Consider the following 18330-nt stretch of genomic DNA (forward strand, 5'->3'; position numbering starts at 1 on the left):
TTGGTGTTGCTGTGAGTAAAAGTGCGGTTTACAAAAGTGCTGTTTACAAAAGCGGAGACTGTTTGGTAAACTTGATTTCAAATGTGCTGTTTGAGTAAAAGCTGAAAACAAATTGTTTGGTAAATTTTTTGTTAAACTGCTGTTTAGAGTTATAATTATAAATAAAATAATATTTTATTAACATGTTTTGGGGTTCTATTGACAGCTGTAAAACTATAAAATACTGTTTTCTTTAAAATTTAATTGATTATTTTGTATGATGTATGAGTTTTTTTTTAAAAAAATATGCTATTAATATATATAATTTTAAGTAATGATATAAAAATCATATTTAAAATAGAAAATCATATTGGTATAACCAATAAAATTTATGGCTTTTTATAAAATTACGATATTCTATTTTCAAAACTACATAATTTCTGTAAGATTTTCAATAGTAACGCATCATTTATATTTTACACACAAATATAAAAAAAAGCAATTCTTTATTAGTAACATACAATATTTTTTTATGTGATTTAGATTACTTCTATTTTATTTGGAACACCAATATTAATTCTTATATTCATTTAAAAATTATATAAAAATCTATAACATTTACCAAATATACTACTTACGTTTATTTTATATATAAATATATAATTTTTTTCTTCTATTAATATATATTACTCAACAAATTTAATTTCTGTCTCTATATTATAATGAAATTTTTTTGGACAAAATTTAATAACACCAAAAAGATATAACTTTAAAATTCATTTAAACAATATTTATTTCAAATATTTTCATTTAAATTTTTATTAGAAAAAATTCAACAACCATCATGTGTACCAACAATAATCCCAGAATATAATAAAACATGTGTTATATATGTGTTTTGTTATTTTGTTTTAAGGGCTACAATATATTTTATAAAAAATAGTTGTTTGTGTCAGGGTTTGATGTTGGGGTCTGTAACAACTGCGCGCAACAGCTGCTTTTGTGAAAAGCAGGGTACACCAGCTTTCTGTAAAAGCTGCTTTTGGACAAAATTTGTGGTTAGAAAAAGCTCTTTCAGATTTTACCAAACACTTTTTTATAGCGGTTTGAGAAAAAGCTGCTGTTGTGGTTTGGAACCACAACCCCAAACAGGCACTAACACAAAATTGAATAAAGCTTAAGATAGCAAAATGCCCATATATAGCTGTAGACTGTAGTGAACCAAATGTTTCCAGACTAGCATTACACACATGTCAGTAAACCTAGTATCCGCGTATGTGCTGTAGTGTGATGAAAACCTGGACCAAGGACAAGGTGTTTCCTTGTAGTTGTTGCTTAGAGGGATGGAGCTATGGGATTGCACTATAAGCGGTCTAAAGCAACACAGAGATGCAGATCCTTAAAATTTAGAATCAAGGGTGGGCTACATTGCAACTCTGATGCAATATGATCCAATAAGAATCCTGAACGTCTGGATATGCATAACAGTATAAGGTCTAATTTTTGGTTAAAATTCAACAAACATTTCGTCAAAGACTATGCATAAGAACTGATGTGTAGGATATTTAACAAAATTATATTTTTGTTTCAGTTTGAAACCAACTTGCTAGAATTCACCCTTTCATCTTCAAACATATCAGTTTTCACAGATCTTCGCAATTGTTGGCTAAACTAAATATTCTGCATTGAGCAAAGAGCACGACCCTGTGGCTCTTGACAAATTTTGAATATCTGATTCATGTATCCAAATAGTTTTTAGGTGGAATTGGTAATCTGTAATCCAGTTCTGCAAGCTGTCCAGTGTCATACAGGAGAAATAAAAATGAATTTACTTAATTCCATGCTCAAACAAATATATCTTTCAACAAACATTCATCCTTAAGCTTAACAAGGAATGAGAGATATAGAGGAAATTCAACCCTCGGCTTATTGCATATTCCAGACTCTGAACTTGTTATGCCTTGGCATTCAAACGGATTCATGGTTTAGAATGTGAAAACACTTGGCTGGTCCAAATGATTTACGAATTTTCTGCAAAAAAGTAGGCTGGTAAGCAGAAGGAAAGGTGTCGACCTAATCATCTCTTTATTTTCATCGAATAATACTCCCTTCCATGCTTTATCAATTGTTGCTATCATCAGCTCTTAGCCTCATAAATTTCCATGCGAAGAAAAAAGGAAAGGAAACGTGATTTCTCCTATTAGATAGCCCAACAGCATTACACCAAACAGATACATATCCACACACTTTTTTTTTTGTCCGTCAGGGTCTACATACACGTAGATGAATTGTATCGAATACAATAGCTGCCACAAGAGAATTCTTTCATTCAAGAAAGTTTATTTTCTAACTGAAGGTCATGCAAAATGGCCCCAGAAGCTTAGAAAATAAGACTTAATGATTGAAAAGATAAACCCCTCTTCTATTCTTCCAAAGAATCCTGAAAAAGAAACAAAATAAAACAAAACATAAATCAATACAAGAAAATCATATATGTTTATATATATAGGCCAACATTCAAGAGAGGGACTCCTTATATGGAGTTATATAGCGCGCCACTATAAATCATCAATTTTATTATAAATTCTGTTATAGAATACATATAAAACGTGATTCTAATATAAAATACTATAAAATAAATTTATTTTAAGTAATTTAACACTTAAAATTTGATTAAAAAAATATATTTTCGAAACTGATTCTACAACAGAATAATTCTAGATGATTATTATTCTGTTATAGAATCATGTTGAGATATTGCATAATTTTAGATAATCTTTGGAATAAAAAAATTGTATAACTTCTAGAATATATATTATGTATATATTTATAATGGTGTGCTACGTAACTCTATATAAGAGGGTATGCTGTGGAGTGATACCCATATATATATATATAAACTTAATTAATGTAAAAAGTAATAAATTTAATAAAGCCATAAAAGAAAAAAATGAATATAATAAAATAGAGGAAGTAAAATAATGAAAAATAATAATAAATAAAAAGAAAACTAACCAAAGGGGATTCCTTTGGTTAGATACATAAACCTTAATTATTTAATCGAGTATTAAAATAATAGACATTAAAACATAATCATATATCATATATATATATATATATATATATAATATACCATCAAAATGGTAACATAAGCCATAAAAATGGCACACAATCAGGAAATTAAAAGCCATTAAAGGCACAATAATGTCATCAATAATGACCCCCAATAAATGGTACTAAATATTCATAAAAAATATTTATCCTGCAAGAAATTTGAAAGATCGGAGTTACCCATAAAATCAGCCCATTAGATATAAAACATCTAAAAAACGATAAATCATGAAATTTATTACCTAAACATACAAATTAGAATCCTACCAATTTAAACCAATTGATATTTAAAACATAACAAAACAATAAACTATTTGTACATTCAACTAAAAACAATTTTAAAAACTAAAATTTAAAATGAAGAAGATCAAACACACACTAAACACATTCACTAATCAAAAATTACCAAGAACACAAAGAACACATAGTGGAAAATTAAAACAAAACCCCGTTCTCGACTAATTTTGTGGTCGACCACAACAAATCCGGCCAAGATAAAACAAGTTAAAATATATAGGCCACTAAACTCAACAAAATTCATAACCTAATCCGAACAAATTTCAACGAAATCATAAAAGAATCCGATCACCTAAAAAACCTTATACTATCGGAAGAGAAGAGAAACAAACATGCACTAATATAGATCTACTATCATAAAAAATACAAAAACCACCAAAACAAACGAAAACACACAACAAACATCGAAAAAAGACGTATCTTTTAAATAGACGGAGAAATGGATTACAAATAAAATAAAAGAATGATGTTACCGAATTATAAAATAAAATCCATAAATCATCATCAGATCGGAATTCTGACGAGAGTGGAGATCGGAGCCTGAAGACAAAACTCAACCTCCGTTTATTCTCGAACATAGAATATTGAGCGCAGGGTCCCGAGCATAACTTTCTCCTTGGAAAAAAGATCTGGACCAGAGGCAAATTCTACCCCAATTCCAGGACTCGAACGTAACACTCGTTTAGGAGATATATCCACACACTTTGATTGTATTAAAACATTGTACAGCAATCTCTGTGCCCCAACAGGTAATATCAAGGTACTGAATTAGTTACCAAAATATGTCTGTGTAATTTATCGAAGGGTTTGCTAGTGTGATGATGCTAAGCGATGTATTTAGCTTGTCTACACGACGTGTCCATTATTAGTAATAAGTACTTTATCGGTCCAAAGCACCCTTTAGTAAAACGGTTTTTCTATGGTGTGCCTACATGAGTGCGGAAAATTTTATGCTTAGATCATTTTGATTAGCTCCTTTCTCTTGATAATGATGGACCCCCTGCAAATACACCAACCACACCAATCAAAATCTTCCAATTACAAAAATTTCTGCGCTTAGCATGTGCCCATGAGCACACACTAGACAAACCGTTAATAAAATTAAGCATATTAAAAACAAAGGTTAAGTACTTGGTTTCTTTGTCCAGCCCGAATTAAATTGATTTATTTGTATATATGTGGTGGTCAAATTGTATTCAAATGGTATTGTTTGGTGAAACATTCAAAATTTTGCTTTTGAAAAAGAGAAATGAGACACGTATTTTAGATTATTTGTTTTTCTTCAATGGACATGTAAACGGGGACGGAGTAGTAGTCAATAATATATAGTGCTTAATGCTTAGCATGTGTACATAACACATCATGCAAAAGTCGTTTCTCGCGATTAAGAGTACTAATTGTAAGGGGACAGGGGACCAACAATTATATATTCCTTTTATTTTATATGATATTTTATTTTTGATATGTGGATTTAGCTACTTTAATGACATAATTATAATTTTTATTTTTAAATAAAAATATATAATTAATACATTAATTTACAAATACTAACTTAAAAATATAAAATCAACGCAAATTAACAAAGTGTAGTATAGTAAACACAGGAAGGACAACAATTTGGTCTAATTTTGTATGGAAAAGCATATTTAATGGTGTTATCTAAAAAAATTGATATACATTATTTCAGGTTGTTATAAATAAATATAATTTTTTTATGATAATAAATAATTTGAAATTTTGTTATAGATTTTCAGATATTCGCCAAATAAAATTTTATAAAATTGATTAAACTTTTTTAGACAACGAGAATTTATAATTATAGTGGAGAATTTTTTTATTTTTTTTCAATTTCATCCGTTCTGGGCTGATGATGAATAATCATTGTGCAGATTTTGTTTGTCTCGTGGATTGAATTGCGACGTATTCTAATTTCAAGCTGCTTCATAGACTTTAACCAATAACCAGCGCTCCGCGCACAGACTTTGATCATTTATTAATTGTTTTGTTGTTATTTGACAAATAAATTTAATAAATAACAGTATTTTAATTTTCAAATATATCTAAGTTTAAATTTTCAAATAAAATGAAAAATTTATGTTAGATATAATTTTGCAATACTTAAGTTTATTATATATCAATGACACTAATGTGAAATTATACATAAAACTAAATATTATACGTCAAAACTGAACATCATATTACTTCCTTCGTCTTTTTTAGATTTTCCATTCTTTACGGAAAAAAATAAAATAATTATAATAGTTTATAATATTGGTCAACATGCATTTTAAATTTTAGATAAAAATTCTCAGATTTTTACATCTGTTATTTAAAAATATATATAAATAAAACATTATTTTATCTAAATTTTAGTTTTTTTTTTGTATATTACTCCCTCCGTCTTTTTTTAATTGTCCACTTTTGATGAAAAAAATAAAATAATCATAATAATTTATAATATTGGTCAACATGGATTTCAAATTTTAGATAAAAGATTCTCAGAAATTTACATCTGTTAACTAAAAATATATATAAATAAAACAATATTTTCTCTAAGTTGTATAGTTTAATAAAAAAAGTTAAATGTATGAAACAAATCTCTTTGGATCGATAGAATCTCATCACAACTCCTTGGATAAAGTGGGAGGAAGAATATTGGTCCTAGTAAACTTATCTACAACCTAGTATAAGTACACGTGTCCGAATATAATATTTCCTCCACTATATTTTCAGAATCTGTTCCCTTTTAGAAGTATTTTGTTTTAGATAAACACGCGGCCACCAGCCCACTAGCGTGTTTCGGCGGACACGTGTCGGCTCCAAGTGAGCTGGTTTGTAATGAACGCAGGTGAATTAGTGAGAACGCTTTTGTGCGTAGGACCCATATTATATTTGCTTATCTGGCAGCCGACATGTACTTGCAATGTCTCTCAGTTTAGACTTTAGTTATACGTATAATCCTGTTCAGCAGCCGCCTCTCTCGGCCTCTAATCAGTAATCACATCATATATCTGTGAGGTTTAGCTTGATGCTAAGCCTCATCATAAATACATGGTAAAGAAATTGTTTTCATGCAGACTCGGCCTAACATGTATTTCAAAGAAAAATAAAAATTCGTATTGAAATTACTAATAAAAATTACTAATAACAAATGAACATTGATAAAAAATTTAAATTTACTTGCATCCTAAGTATTGTTACGGTAATGTTCATCCAAGTCTTATAAAAAATATAAGGTGTGTGACGGTACTCTTTTTAACATATTTAACATATTTTTAGATATAATATAAAAATTAATATTTTTATTTAAGGTTGATATACAAAAAATATGTGACAGATTCTCATTAAAATCGAAAAATCTTAATATATTACTCAAAAAAGATCCTCATCATGATCACATCTAAAATGTTAGTAGTAAAATATTAAAGATCCTCATTATGTTATTTTTCTAACATTCATGGTTTTCTCAAAAGCAAAGCAACTGATTACAGTAAAAAGTAAGTGGTGAATATTCATACGCGCATCATAATCATTTATCATTTAAACCTATCATGTTTATGTATTCTTCTTTTTTTTGAGTAATGTTTATGTATTCTTCTTAAAAATTGATAAATCCTAACGAGAAGCCGATGGGATTAGCCTAACACGAAGTGTAGGAGCCTTTGGAAGTCGATAAAGTAAAAAAGAAGAAGAGAAAACAAGAGCCACTAGTAAGGAAAAGGGGAGAATCAAAAAATGAAAGCACAAAAACTGATAAAGAAAACAAGATTTGCAGAAAAGGAGCCAATACAGAGTTTTGTGGCTTAAAATCCCTCCACCTTTGCTGAGATGTCATGTCTCTCCCACCACTTCCTCCTATTTCTTTTGCCTACTACTACTGCTCTGTCGCAACTGCAAACCAAACTAACAATTACAAGAAGCTCCCCTGAGACAGAAAAAAAAAAAACAATCTTTTCTTCCTTTGATTTTCTTGACAAACAGATCAAGAAAGACATGTCAGAAGTTAAGGACCCTAGTATCAAGTTGTTTGGCAAAACCATTCAAAGGTTTGATGCTCTTCTGCATCATGATAAGCTCATCTCCTCTTCTAAGGTACTAATTGCTTTGTATTTCTTCATTCTTCACTCTGCAGTTACATGCAATTCACTCGCGGTAACAAACTGTGCATTAGACCTCTCTTGAATTTCTGGTATCAGCCCAATTATCAGGGGCCGCAGCTTTTTAATGAGACATCTTTGTTGCATGATACCGCTGTTTTATTTTGTTGGTGTGAAGGTTGGATTTGGGACCAGCTCATTTGCTTGTCATTCAGGACAGCCTCATGTTTTGTAGGGAAACATTGAATATATTCATGTCAAGTTCATGGTCATTTCTTACCATTAAAGAATAATCTTTTAACAAATTTAAGGGTCTTGCCATAAGATGCTAATTTTCTGATCATGTTGAAGATTCTGAGAATTATACCAATATTCCTGATCCTGATCATCAATATTGATTGCTTTTAAGTTCTATTTTATGCATGAGCAATCTGATTTTAATACTAAAACTTTGTTTCCCCTTTCGAATCAGCACTTCTAGATATTCTGGTTTTAGTCTTTTCATAGATTAATTTTATCTGTCGCCTACTATCAAATATAATTTCAAGTCATGCTATGGTAGATCTTAATGCTCCGTAGGTCATTTATAGACAACTCATAAGTTCAATTTGGCTTTTTACTATACCGATCCTTCTGACAATTCAATATCCCCCCAATTTCTAATAAATATGACAGCTTAGCCACCAGGCTCTTGGAGGAATTGATATAGTATACATACATTAAAACATAAGAAGTCCTTGTAGAGTTGCCTTGGTTAGGATATGAATATCTTACTTGTATCATTTCTGTTAATTACTATTGTGTTTTCTCCGAAAGTGTTAGTATTAAGCCATAATTCATTATACACTAATATATCAGATGTTTGCTTTAACACTGACTTACACACGTACTCATTCAGGATCCAATTCAAAATACTCCAATTCATTTAGACGGAAAGTTCATGAAAACTAAAGAACAAGGTGAATGTATTGAATTGATAGACGAGGACCCCAGAACACCTGATAGTTCTGCAGAAGAGTTGATAGGCCAGGAAACATCATCAGGTATGACTGAAGATCCTAAAATACCCAACGACAACAAAGAAACCGTTTCACTTGAAACAGATAATAAAGAAGATCAAAGTGACTTGAGCAACTCTGATGGAAAGACACTGAAAAAGCCTGACAAATTACTCCCTTGTCCCCGATGCAACAGCATGGACACAAAATTCTGTTACTACAACAATTACAATATTAGCCAGCCTCGCCATTTCTGCAAAGGCTGTCACAGGTACTGGACAGCTGGAGGTACAATGAGAAACGTGCCTGTTGGTTCTGGTCGTCGCAAGAGCAAAAGCTCCACGGCTTCACTTTATCGTCATATATTGACTTCAGATGCAGTCCAAGTAGCTAGGGCTGAAGCTGCAAATAGGATCAACCATCCCACTGCCAGCGTCCTAACGTTTGGCTCAGAACCGCCACTCTGTGAATCCATGGCCTCTTCATTGTTCCTTGCCAATAAATCACAAAACTGTGTCAAAATCGGATTTAACAGTGACAAGCAACAAACTCCAGTAACTTATAGAAATGGAGAAAATGCAGATGATTATTCCTGTGGATCTTCTAGCACAGTTCCCAATCCAATCGAGAAGGGATTTAGTGGTGGTCCGGAATCAGTACTACCAACCACTGTGCAGGGATCACCTGTCCATGTACCTTGCTTTCCTATGCCTCCTTGGCCATATCCATGGAATAATGCTGTTCAATGGAGGCCTCAGACACCACCTACTACTGGTCCTTCAGTATATCCTGTATCTTTCTATCCACCGCCGCCCTACTGGGGTTGCATGGTACCAAATTCTTGGAACATGCCATATCCATCTCAACAACCATCATCACCAAACCACCCTGCCCTTAGGTCCAGTCCCAATTCGCTTACACTGGGAAAACATTCCAGGGATGGAGGCATGTTACGACCATCACAGCCAGGAATGGGAGATCCCTTGAACAAAAAGGATCCAATAAGACGCTTGCTGGTTCCCAAGACCTTAAGGATTAATCAATCAATTGGAGCTGCTCAAAGCTCTAAATGGCCAACCTTAGGAATCAAGACTGGAAATACTGATTCAGGCACTGGGGCTAGCCTGACTAATGCCTTCTTGCCTAGAGCCACCAAGAAGAATCACATAATGGAAACATCTCAGGTATTGCAAGCAAACCCTGCAGCCATGACTCGGTCATCTAACTTCCATGAGACCACATAAACAAAACTGATTGTTCATGTATGAGTTTTTCGACGACAACATTGATGGATCGTACTGGTGTTAGATATTTTTAAAGGCTTACCACCAAAGTGCTTTTTAACCCTTTTCTTTACTTGGTCATAAATCACACTCAGATTAATATCTGGAGACGATCTGGCAGTGCTCTAATCTGGAGATAGTGCCATATCTGATATGTGAATTAGCTGCTCCTCTTGCATTAGATTCTCAACTTGTATAAGTTACTTTTTCTCCTTAGTTGCCAGAAAAGGTTGATGCAGATAGATAGATAATGGAAGATAAAAGGAATAAAGGTAGGGAAGAAACAAAGAGATTCTTGTTGTACCACTGAGCAAATGCAGTTGAATAATTATAAATCGAATTTGGTTCTTCATATGATCTTATAGTAGATATGTCTGTCAATGTTAAAACTTTTGAATTGCCGAGCTGGTGTTCACTTCTTGAACTTGACTTACGGTGCAAGGATGATGTTAGTCAAGCAGATCAAGTGCTGATGAATGATGAAGACTAACATATGAATTCACAAATCAGAAGCAACTAATTCTGTATGCTTATCTTTTTATAACTCCTTTAGTATGTCAACCAAGTTATATTCAACTCAGTGTGGCCAAAGTGTGATCTTTATATGTATGTTAGTATGTATACTGTTAAAAGTTAAGAACAAGTAAAAATGAGCATGAATAACACAAAACACTACAACCTCAAATTGCTTTAAAAGTGATCTGCAGTGGATGGTGATGAACAAGTGAATGTGAAGATGGACTATTGATAGAGTAGCTAAAAGTAATGTTCCAATGCTGGAAAATGAAACAAGGGAAAGGTTGCAAAATTGTAGTATGTCTTATCAAGAACTCAAATGAAACATCAGTGGTTGTCTATGAACAAATTATTTTTTTCATATGGATAGGATAACATAATAATGGTTAGTCATGTCAATTGTCAAACCAGATTATCAATTTAGGGGTCTTCAATCTTTATTCTTTATTGTGGAGATTAGAATGTCACAAAAGGCCAACCACCTTTCTCTTTTGGAAAGAAGGATCCATACTGCAAGTGCAAATTAAAAGTTGGAAGATAAAGACATGAGAATAAAGTATGATATTTCCCACTTTTTGCTTTCTATTTTTCATTGGTTGATTTTAGAATCTAGCTTATTAGAATCTTGAGATACAAACACCTCCACACAAGTTTTGGGTTTTAGGGAATAGTTGATGGTATCTTTTCTTGTATAAATACTTATGATTACAGACAAATCCTAGCTGATATAATCAGCCATTATCCTTATAATTCAGCTTGTCAAATAGAAAGGCCACTCAAACTTGAACAGAAGATGAGTTGGGATAGGACCCAGCCCATGTGATCACTTTGAAGGCTTTCTTTTTCTCATCTTTTTCTTGAATAGGATTACTTGATCAAAATATTATGCATTAGGTTATTTGCCAGATTATTCCAAGGATGAGAATCAAGCGCCTCATGCTGTCTTGCATTTGTTGAGAACAGTCCCCCTCAGTCAAGAATGGATCATGGGCGCTCATTTTTGGAGCAATTTGTGCCTTTATGTCTATATTATATTATATTGTGAGAAAATTGGGGGTGGTGGAGAGTCGGACTTGAGACATTTGCCAAACTTGAGCTCTGATACCATATTGAGAACTCATCCATCTAAAATTTTAAAGTGTTAGAAGAAGTCCCCAATTAGATTTTATGTTATATTTTAACAGCATCAAGCAAATATGTTGGGGACACAGATGGTTGATGATGCCTCAAGTTCATCTCCGGTGCTTTATCCGAAGAACAAAGCAACAACCATAAATTGTTAAGAAATATGATGACGTAATATGTAATATCGAGTTCCATTATTTTATTGCTTCGATATTTTTACAATTAATTTATGTTACATGAGATAATCGCAAAATCGGACGCATGTAGTGAATCCATAAATGAGATAGAATTACCTAGCTAGTGTTCTTTACTTCCAAACACAAATAAATGGATTTTTTGAGTGAGAATGGATGTTATACATACTAGTATTTTTGCCCGCTTCGCATGGTTAATGTATGATAAATTTCTAATTTTAAATTTTATTTGTTTATAGAAATCAGTTATTTTTTAAACAAATTATAAATGATGTATTGATTGTTGTTTACGGGCACATTGATCATAGTTAAATCTTTTAAAAAAACTTTTTGGTGTAAATTTGCGAATGTAATATTGAAAATATAATTATTTTTAAAATTTTATAATGGGAATTAAAGTTTGAAATAGGTCATCCAGAAAATATTGATATATAGATCGGGGGCAATAATTTTCCACAGCACTATTATGTTATATGCCCAATTCATGTTTTTTAAAATATTTGAAAGCAATCACATTATTATCATCCATTTGAGCCCATAATTTATACAGGTCCTTTTTATCTCATAATGGGCCTCTCATGTGAACATGGGCTTCTCAGTTGTTAACCCTTTCGAAGACCGAAGAACACAATATTCTTCGTCTACATCATTCATTCTAGGGTTATCTCTAACAGTCGCTGAAGACAACATTCTCCTTCATTCTATCTATTTAAATTGCCTACAGGGAAATGAGGTTAGACTTGCTCTGTACTTTACTATACTATGTTCAATTTGTTATATCTTTTGCGGCTTGTAATTTGTTTCTTCGTTCTTCTGTTATGTGCAGATCTATGGATTGTATCGGTCTTGTAGCTGATAAGTTCTGCATTCTACTAACGCGTGAAGACACTGTGGCTAATAAATTGGTAAAATATCACTATGACGGTATTAAAGCTTTTTAATTTTTGTTGGGTTTTGCTTTTTTATGATATTGAATGTATTGTTTATAATGTTACAGAATGTTCCCATTAAATTCTGCTCAAAGTACAGTAATTTGTTACATGATGAAATGGAACTCCAATTGCGTAATGGCTATATCTTACCTGTTCAAATTGATTTAGTGAGTTCAGAAATGATGGGCCTTCTCTGTTTTTTCAAGCATTTTGACTTGAAAGGTGGGGAGTATATGATTTTTGAGTACTTTGGACGTTTTAAGTTCAATGTTTATATAATTGGTAGTGATGGTTCGGAGATTCGATACCCGGAAATGAACAATTGTCTACCTGCAATAGGTTAGTATGTCATATGTATAAAGTTTTAGAATTCTGTTATTCCTATAATTATTACCTAGACTAACAATTAGAGGCTATATTCATGTAATTTATAGTTACAATAGGCGATGGTGGTTGGCGTTTTGTCAAATTTCGTGTTGAGGGTGATGGGGTCATCGATGAAATTGTAAGTTACGTTCATTCATTAATGGACCTTTATTAGAAACTGTACTAATATATGTATGTTTTGTTGAATTTAGGATCCTCCTGTTGGGTTCATTGAGCGTTGTGGTTTTGCTTTGCCTGATCGTATAATATTTGTTTTGAGTAATGGAAAGAAGTTTGCTGGTTCATATAATCGTGAGTCTGGCTGTTTCAGTGGTTTGAGTTCTATGTTTCGTATATTAGGAATAGAGAATTTGAAAGGTGTGAGCAAGTTCTTATTTACTTATGATGGGACAGAAGTTGTTTCAATCTGTGCATTTGATTCAGAAAACTATGAGATTGTGTTCCCAGGAACACCCCTTGATTTTGGTAATGAAAATCAGAATTTAGAGATGACCTCTTTTATAATAATTTTACTTTCAAATGACCACAGAATTTACATACCTTCAATTGTTGTTTTATGCAGATGCTGATGGTTATGATCCTATAATTGGCAAATTTTTCAGGGTGACGGCGGAAAGTAAGCATATGTTTGACGACTCCTTCCGAGTTGTAAGTAATAGCCGTCTTGTACAATGTTTAGTAACACAATTTACGGCAACCAATTTGGGAACTGATTGTTTTCTGTCCAGGACATTTCTAATGAGTTTGATGACCTGTGTTTGGAGTGGCCGGCCTGCCATTGTATTAATGTATATTCTGGTAGTGCATGTTGGAGGCTTCTAATACGCCGAAGGGAAGACTCCCATTGTTCCACAATTGTAGATGGTTGGCAAAAGTTTCGTGATGATCTGGGGCTGAAAATTGGCCATGTTTGTGTATTCCAATGCCCTTACAAATCTTATGACCAGTTTAGGATTCGAGTTTGGATGAATAATGAAGACTACTAAATATTGTAGTTGTTTTCTGTATTATGCCTTTATCAGAATTGTAGTATTTGTGTTGTTTTTTCTTTTGGAACGAATGACTTGTGTTGAGTGCGGATGTTTTGAGCTTGCTTTATTATGTATTTATTCTGAATTTGGGATTTATGCTGAATGTATTGTGGTTGTTGATTAACAGACATTGATTATTTTTGTTTGGATTGTATGTTATGATCTGTGTTTTTGGGTGATGTTTCTTTTTATTCTTAAATTAATAACTTCAAGGTTTCTGTACAAAATGGTCAGAATTTATTTGCACTATTATTGATAATTTTTTTGCCAGAAATTTTTTTTTATGTTATAAGTTTTGAGTTCAATATTTCTTTAAATACGAAACTGAAAAAAAAATTAATTTGCAAAAAACAATTTTTTGTATTGTACCAATTTTTTTATTGTGTCGTAAACCTATATAATGTAATAATATTTAAAAAGTACAGGAGAGGGGCGTTAAAAATTTTACTAACTGTGCTATAATTCAGCTTGCTACCTAAATAAAGCTGAAATGTAATTAATTAGGAGTTAATTCTTTGTTGGATGGTGTAATGGCAGAGGTATTAAAAGGTACTGAGGCTGCTATAATTCTGCTTGCTTCTTGATTGTTCTCTATCTGTTACATAAAAGTCCTTCTCTTTCTTCACGGTTCTGAGCTTCACTTAGGGTTTTTCAGTTTCTTGCTCTGAAGGTCTCATTAAAGCTGTAAACCCTTTGTTTGTTGGTTTACTTCTATTTTTTTTGCATCTCACTGAAACAATATTTTCATTATTAATCTTGTATAGGTATGGAGTCATCAGGTCTCATCTTGCCAAAGTTCATCAAGTTCCTCAGCAATGCTGAAACGAAGTTCGATTACCTGGTTAGTTTCAGTTTTATACATATTATTGTAGTTTCAGTTCTATTACCTTTGTTGGATTTTTGTTATTAATGGTCATTTTTCAGGAATTGCCGTATGGAATAGTCGACCAATATGGTGGTCGCTTGCAAGAATGCTTCATGCTGAAGTTCCGCAATGGTTATGAAATTCCTGTTAACCTGAACGACGATGATTGGACCATCTATGGAGTTTCCAATTTGTATGAGGATTTTGGTTTGAATGGGGGTGAAATGCTGGTTTTTGAGTTCAACGGAAAATCTGATTTCAATGTGTACGTAATTGGTAGTGATCTTACCGAAATCCAATATCCTAACATAGTTCATCATATGCAGAAGAATCGTCCTAAGCTTGGTAAGATTTAGTTTCTTTATTTACGTTTTTAATAACTCTGCTTTTAAGTTCAATATGTTCCTTTCTCTACATCAATGATAATCTTGAATATATGTTACCATTCATTAAGTTTTACAATTTTTTCTTAGTGTCTGTTCGCAATGGTGGTTTGAAGTTTGTAACATTTGTGCATGAGGAGAATCCTATGTCAGATGAGATTGTAAGTCAACTGAAATAGGGTTTTTTTGAGAAGATTTTTTCAATACAAATATATTTGATTTAACTGTCTCTTTGAGACAATTTGGATACTATATTTGTTAAGTTTATGTGGTGTAGGAGGCTCCTTCTTCCTTTAGAAGATCCACTCCAATGATTCGAGGTTATCAAAATTTCTTGTTCAGTAATGGGAAGAAGATTGAAGGGGGCTACCATCATAATACTGGAATGTTTCATGGTTTTAAGAAGTTCTGCCTGATATTGGGTATTGAAGATTTCAGGAACTATAATCTTGTTTTGTTTACTTATGAGCATGATAAGACAACCAAAGTCTCAGTTTTTGACGACGAATTTGTTGAGGTTATGTTCCCTGGAAGCCCCATATCAGCTGGTATATGCTGTACTGTGACCTGCATGATTTTGTACTTTTTGTCTTCTATATGTTTGAATTTCCCACTGATATTTAAATTTTTTTCCTTAGGCTTCAACTCTCATAACCCAACTGTTTTTGGAAGGATTGAGATTCTTGTGAAGCCTTTTCACATGTACAAATATTCTTATGGGGTGGTAGGTGTTTTTTATGACAGATTTTGATATAGCTTCCATTTTGTGTGGAATTTGGAGATGCTACTAAACTGTAATATAATGCATCTTGATAACCTTGATTCAGGACATTTCTACTGCCTATGAGAGAATAACTGCATACTGGACGCGTCGAGATCACATAACAGCTTATCTGGGTGACAGAGCTTGGAAGCTTGAAGTAAAAGCTCGAAAGCCCAATCGCCAGCGCAAAACCATTCTGGAAGGTTGGATACAATTGCGAGAAGATCTTGGCTTGGCTGTTGGGGATGTGTTGATTCTGGAATGTCCAACAAACTCTCGTCATCATTTCTCTCTACAGGTTATCAAACAGGCAGTTGCATAGTGAGTTTGTTGGTGGTGTGTTCTTGAAAAAACATATGTGACTTTGTTATTAACTTTTGTCGTTATTTTGCTCAAACTTTTGGGATGCTTAAACAAAAGTCTGTGGTAATATTTAGAAAAGTATGTTTGGCTGATCTTTCGTGCTGTGGATATTATGAACTATTTGAACTTAACTTTATTCGTAATATAATCTGGTACTTCAATCTTTCTCATGTTAATGTATGATTTTGTTTTAGTCTATCACTTGTTTGGAGGTTTGATGTTAGCTAGCTTTGTTTGACTGCACTCCTTTGTGTTAAAGGGAATTTTGACATTAAGGTTTAATAGTTGCCATCCTGTTGTCCTGTATTTAGAGTTACAGGGTAACCCACTAAGATATATGTCATATGTTGACATTTTCTTTTGTACTTATTTTGTCGAGATGAATTTTTTTTTATTTCAACTCATCAATCATCGATACATTGACAAAAATGAAACAAAATTTAGAACCGACTTTGTATTTTTAAAATCTAAATTTCAAACTTGTTTCCTTTGAAAAAAGTATATATTATAAAATTCAAATTCCAATCATCACACCCCTTGAAATAACTTATTTGATCAAATTAATGCTACAAAAATTTAGAATTTGACTATTTTTTCTCTGAACATGGTGGACAAAAGTTTTTAAAAGTCTTATGGTTCTAAGTCGTATGGTTTATTTGCACATAATCATGAACTTATTTGATCAAATTAATGCCACAAAAATTTAATTTTTCTAAAATTCTTTATATTTGTCAATTTTTTCTATGACCATGGGAGAAATGATCTATTTTTTCAAAAATACCAAAAAGATTTCCAATCATCACATCCCTTGAAATAACTTATTTGATCAAATTAACCCCACAAACATTTAGATTTTTTCTCTAAACCAGGGAGACAAAAGTTTTTAAAAGTCGTATGATTCTAAGTCGTATGGTTTATTTGCACATAATCATTAACTTATTTGATCAAATTAACGCCACAAAGATTTAATTTTTCTAAAATTCTTTAAATCTGACCATTTTTTCTATGACCAGAAAGATAAAATCTCTTTGCATAAAAACCATTCAATTTTTATTATTATTTTTAAAGGAACATATTTTTCAAGTATAATTTTTTGGGATATATTAGTTTAAAGACTGAAAAATTGTGAAAAGAACAGACTTATTTCAAATTTCATCGTTACTTTTAAAAAAATAAATGTAAATGTTTTTTTAAAAAATGAAGAGGTTTTGAAAATGTTCTTTTTAGGCAACCAACACATCGTTATATGTGTCAGTTACTTTTTGACAGCTATTTAGAGTAGGTTATTTCTTCAACTTCTATTAATTTCATCTGTATTTCATTTCTCTTTTTCCCTTGCAACTGTGTATGAAAAACAATGGCGATGGAGTACCTTTTCTTTGTCCCAGATTTCTTCAAGTTCCTCACTTGTGAGGATATTTCTTCAAACGATTTGGTGAGTTTGTATTATTTGTAAATACCGTGATTTCGACTTTGTATCTTATAACTAACATTATTTGTTTAAATTTCAGTTAATACCTGAGAAGATTTGTGACATGCAGCGTCCGATTCTTGATGCAAACTGTATAGTTTGCCTTAGGAATGGTTATAAGTTGCCTGTTTTTTATGATGCTGAGAATCGCAAGTTGGTTGGTTTTGCCGATTTATTTGCTGATTTTGGACTTGTTGGTGGTGAAGTTCTGCTCTTTGAATCTGAGGGCAATGGCAAATTCAAGGTTTATATACTGGGTGAAGATGGAGATGAGATTCAATATCCTTCTATTAAGCACGCTTCCCAATCATCATCTTCAATGGCTGGTAAAATTTTCCCTTTTTTCTGAGTATGTATTTTTGCACATTAGATGAATGATATGAGCATGCATTGTTTGATTATTTGTAGTTGAGGGATTTGATGGAGGATGGAAATTTGCTAAGTTTCTTAGTTTCGCTCATCCAACATTGGATGAAATAGTGAGTGATTTTGATAATGTACAGGAGTATTTTTTTGATCTTATAGTATGTGTTAT

General features: G+C 32.3%; 2 protein-coding genes across 3 annotated transcripts; both read left to right on the top strand.

Moving 5' to 3' along the window:
• Nucleotides 1-6929: 6929 nt before the first annotated feature.
• LOC108206555 (cyclic dof factor 2) lies at nucleotides 6930-10117 on the top strand. The gene is made up of 2 exons (XM_017376895.2): nucleotides 6930-7479; nucleotides 8383-10117. The coding sequence occupies exons 1-2, from the start codon at nucleotides 7216-7218 to the stop codon at nucleotides 9724-9726; spliced, it is 1608 nt and encodes a 535-aa protein (XP_017232384.1). The 5' UTR covers nucleotides 6930-7215; the 3' UTR covers nucleotides 9727-10117.
• A 2081-nt stretch (nucleotides 10118-12198) lies between these two features.
• LOC108208451 (uncharacterized) lies at nucleotides 12199-13958 on the top strand. Of its 2 annotated transcripts, none has more exons than XM_017378979.2 (7): nucleotides 12199-12333; nucleotides 12427-12505; nucleotides 12598-12871; nucleotides 12967-13037; nucleotides 13111-13384; nucleotides 13482-13567; nucleotides 13648-13958. In XM_017378979.2, the coding sequence occupies exons 1-7, from the start codon at nucleotides 12329-12331 to the stop codon at nucleotides 13903-13905; spliced, it is 1047 nt and encodes a 348-aa protein (XP_017234468.1). In that variant the 5' UTR covers nucleotides 12199-12328; the 3' UTR covers nucleotides 13906-13958. The 2 variants fall into 2 exon arrangements, with proteins under 2 accessions (XP_017234468.1, XP_063942419.1); XM_064086349.1 differs by having other exon boundaries at nucleotides 13522-13567; nucleotides 13648-13718.
• The last annotated feature ends 4372 nt before the right edge of the window (nucleotides 13959-18330 follow it).

Source organism: Daucus carota, chromosome 2 (assembly GCF_001625215.2).
Source record: "Daucus carota subsp. sativus chromosome 2, DH1 v3.0, whole genome shotgun sequence".
NCBI classification, from domain to species: domain Eukaryota; kingdom Viridiplantae; phylum Streptophyta; class Magnoliopsida; order Apiales; family Apiaceae; genus Daucus; species Daucus carota.

Excerpts from the sequence above, each read along its gene's own strand:
- LOC108206555 (XM_017376895.2), top strand. The coding sequence starts at position 7,216 with ATGTCATGTCTCTCCCACCACTTCCTCCTATTTCTTTTGCCTACTACT. Across the intron at positions 7,480-8,382 it reads AGCTCATCTCCTCTTCTAAG|GATCCAATTCAAAATACTCC; the intron begins GTACTAATTGCT and ends GTACTCATTCAG.
- LOC108208451 (XM_017378979.2), top strand. Across the intron at positions 12,506-12,597 it reads ACACTGTGGCTAATAAATTG|AATGTTCCCATTAAATTCTG; the intron begins GTAAAATATCAC and ends ATAATGTTACAG. Across the intron at positions 13,038-13,110 it reads ATGGGGTCATCGATGAAATT|GATCCTCCTGTTGGGTTCAT; the intron begins GTAAGTTACGTT and ends TGTTGAATTTAG.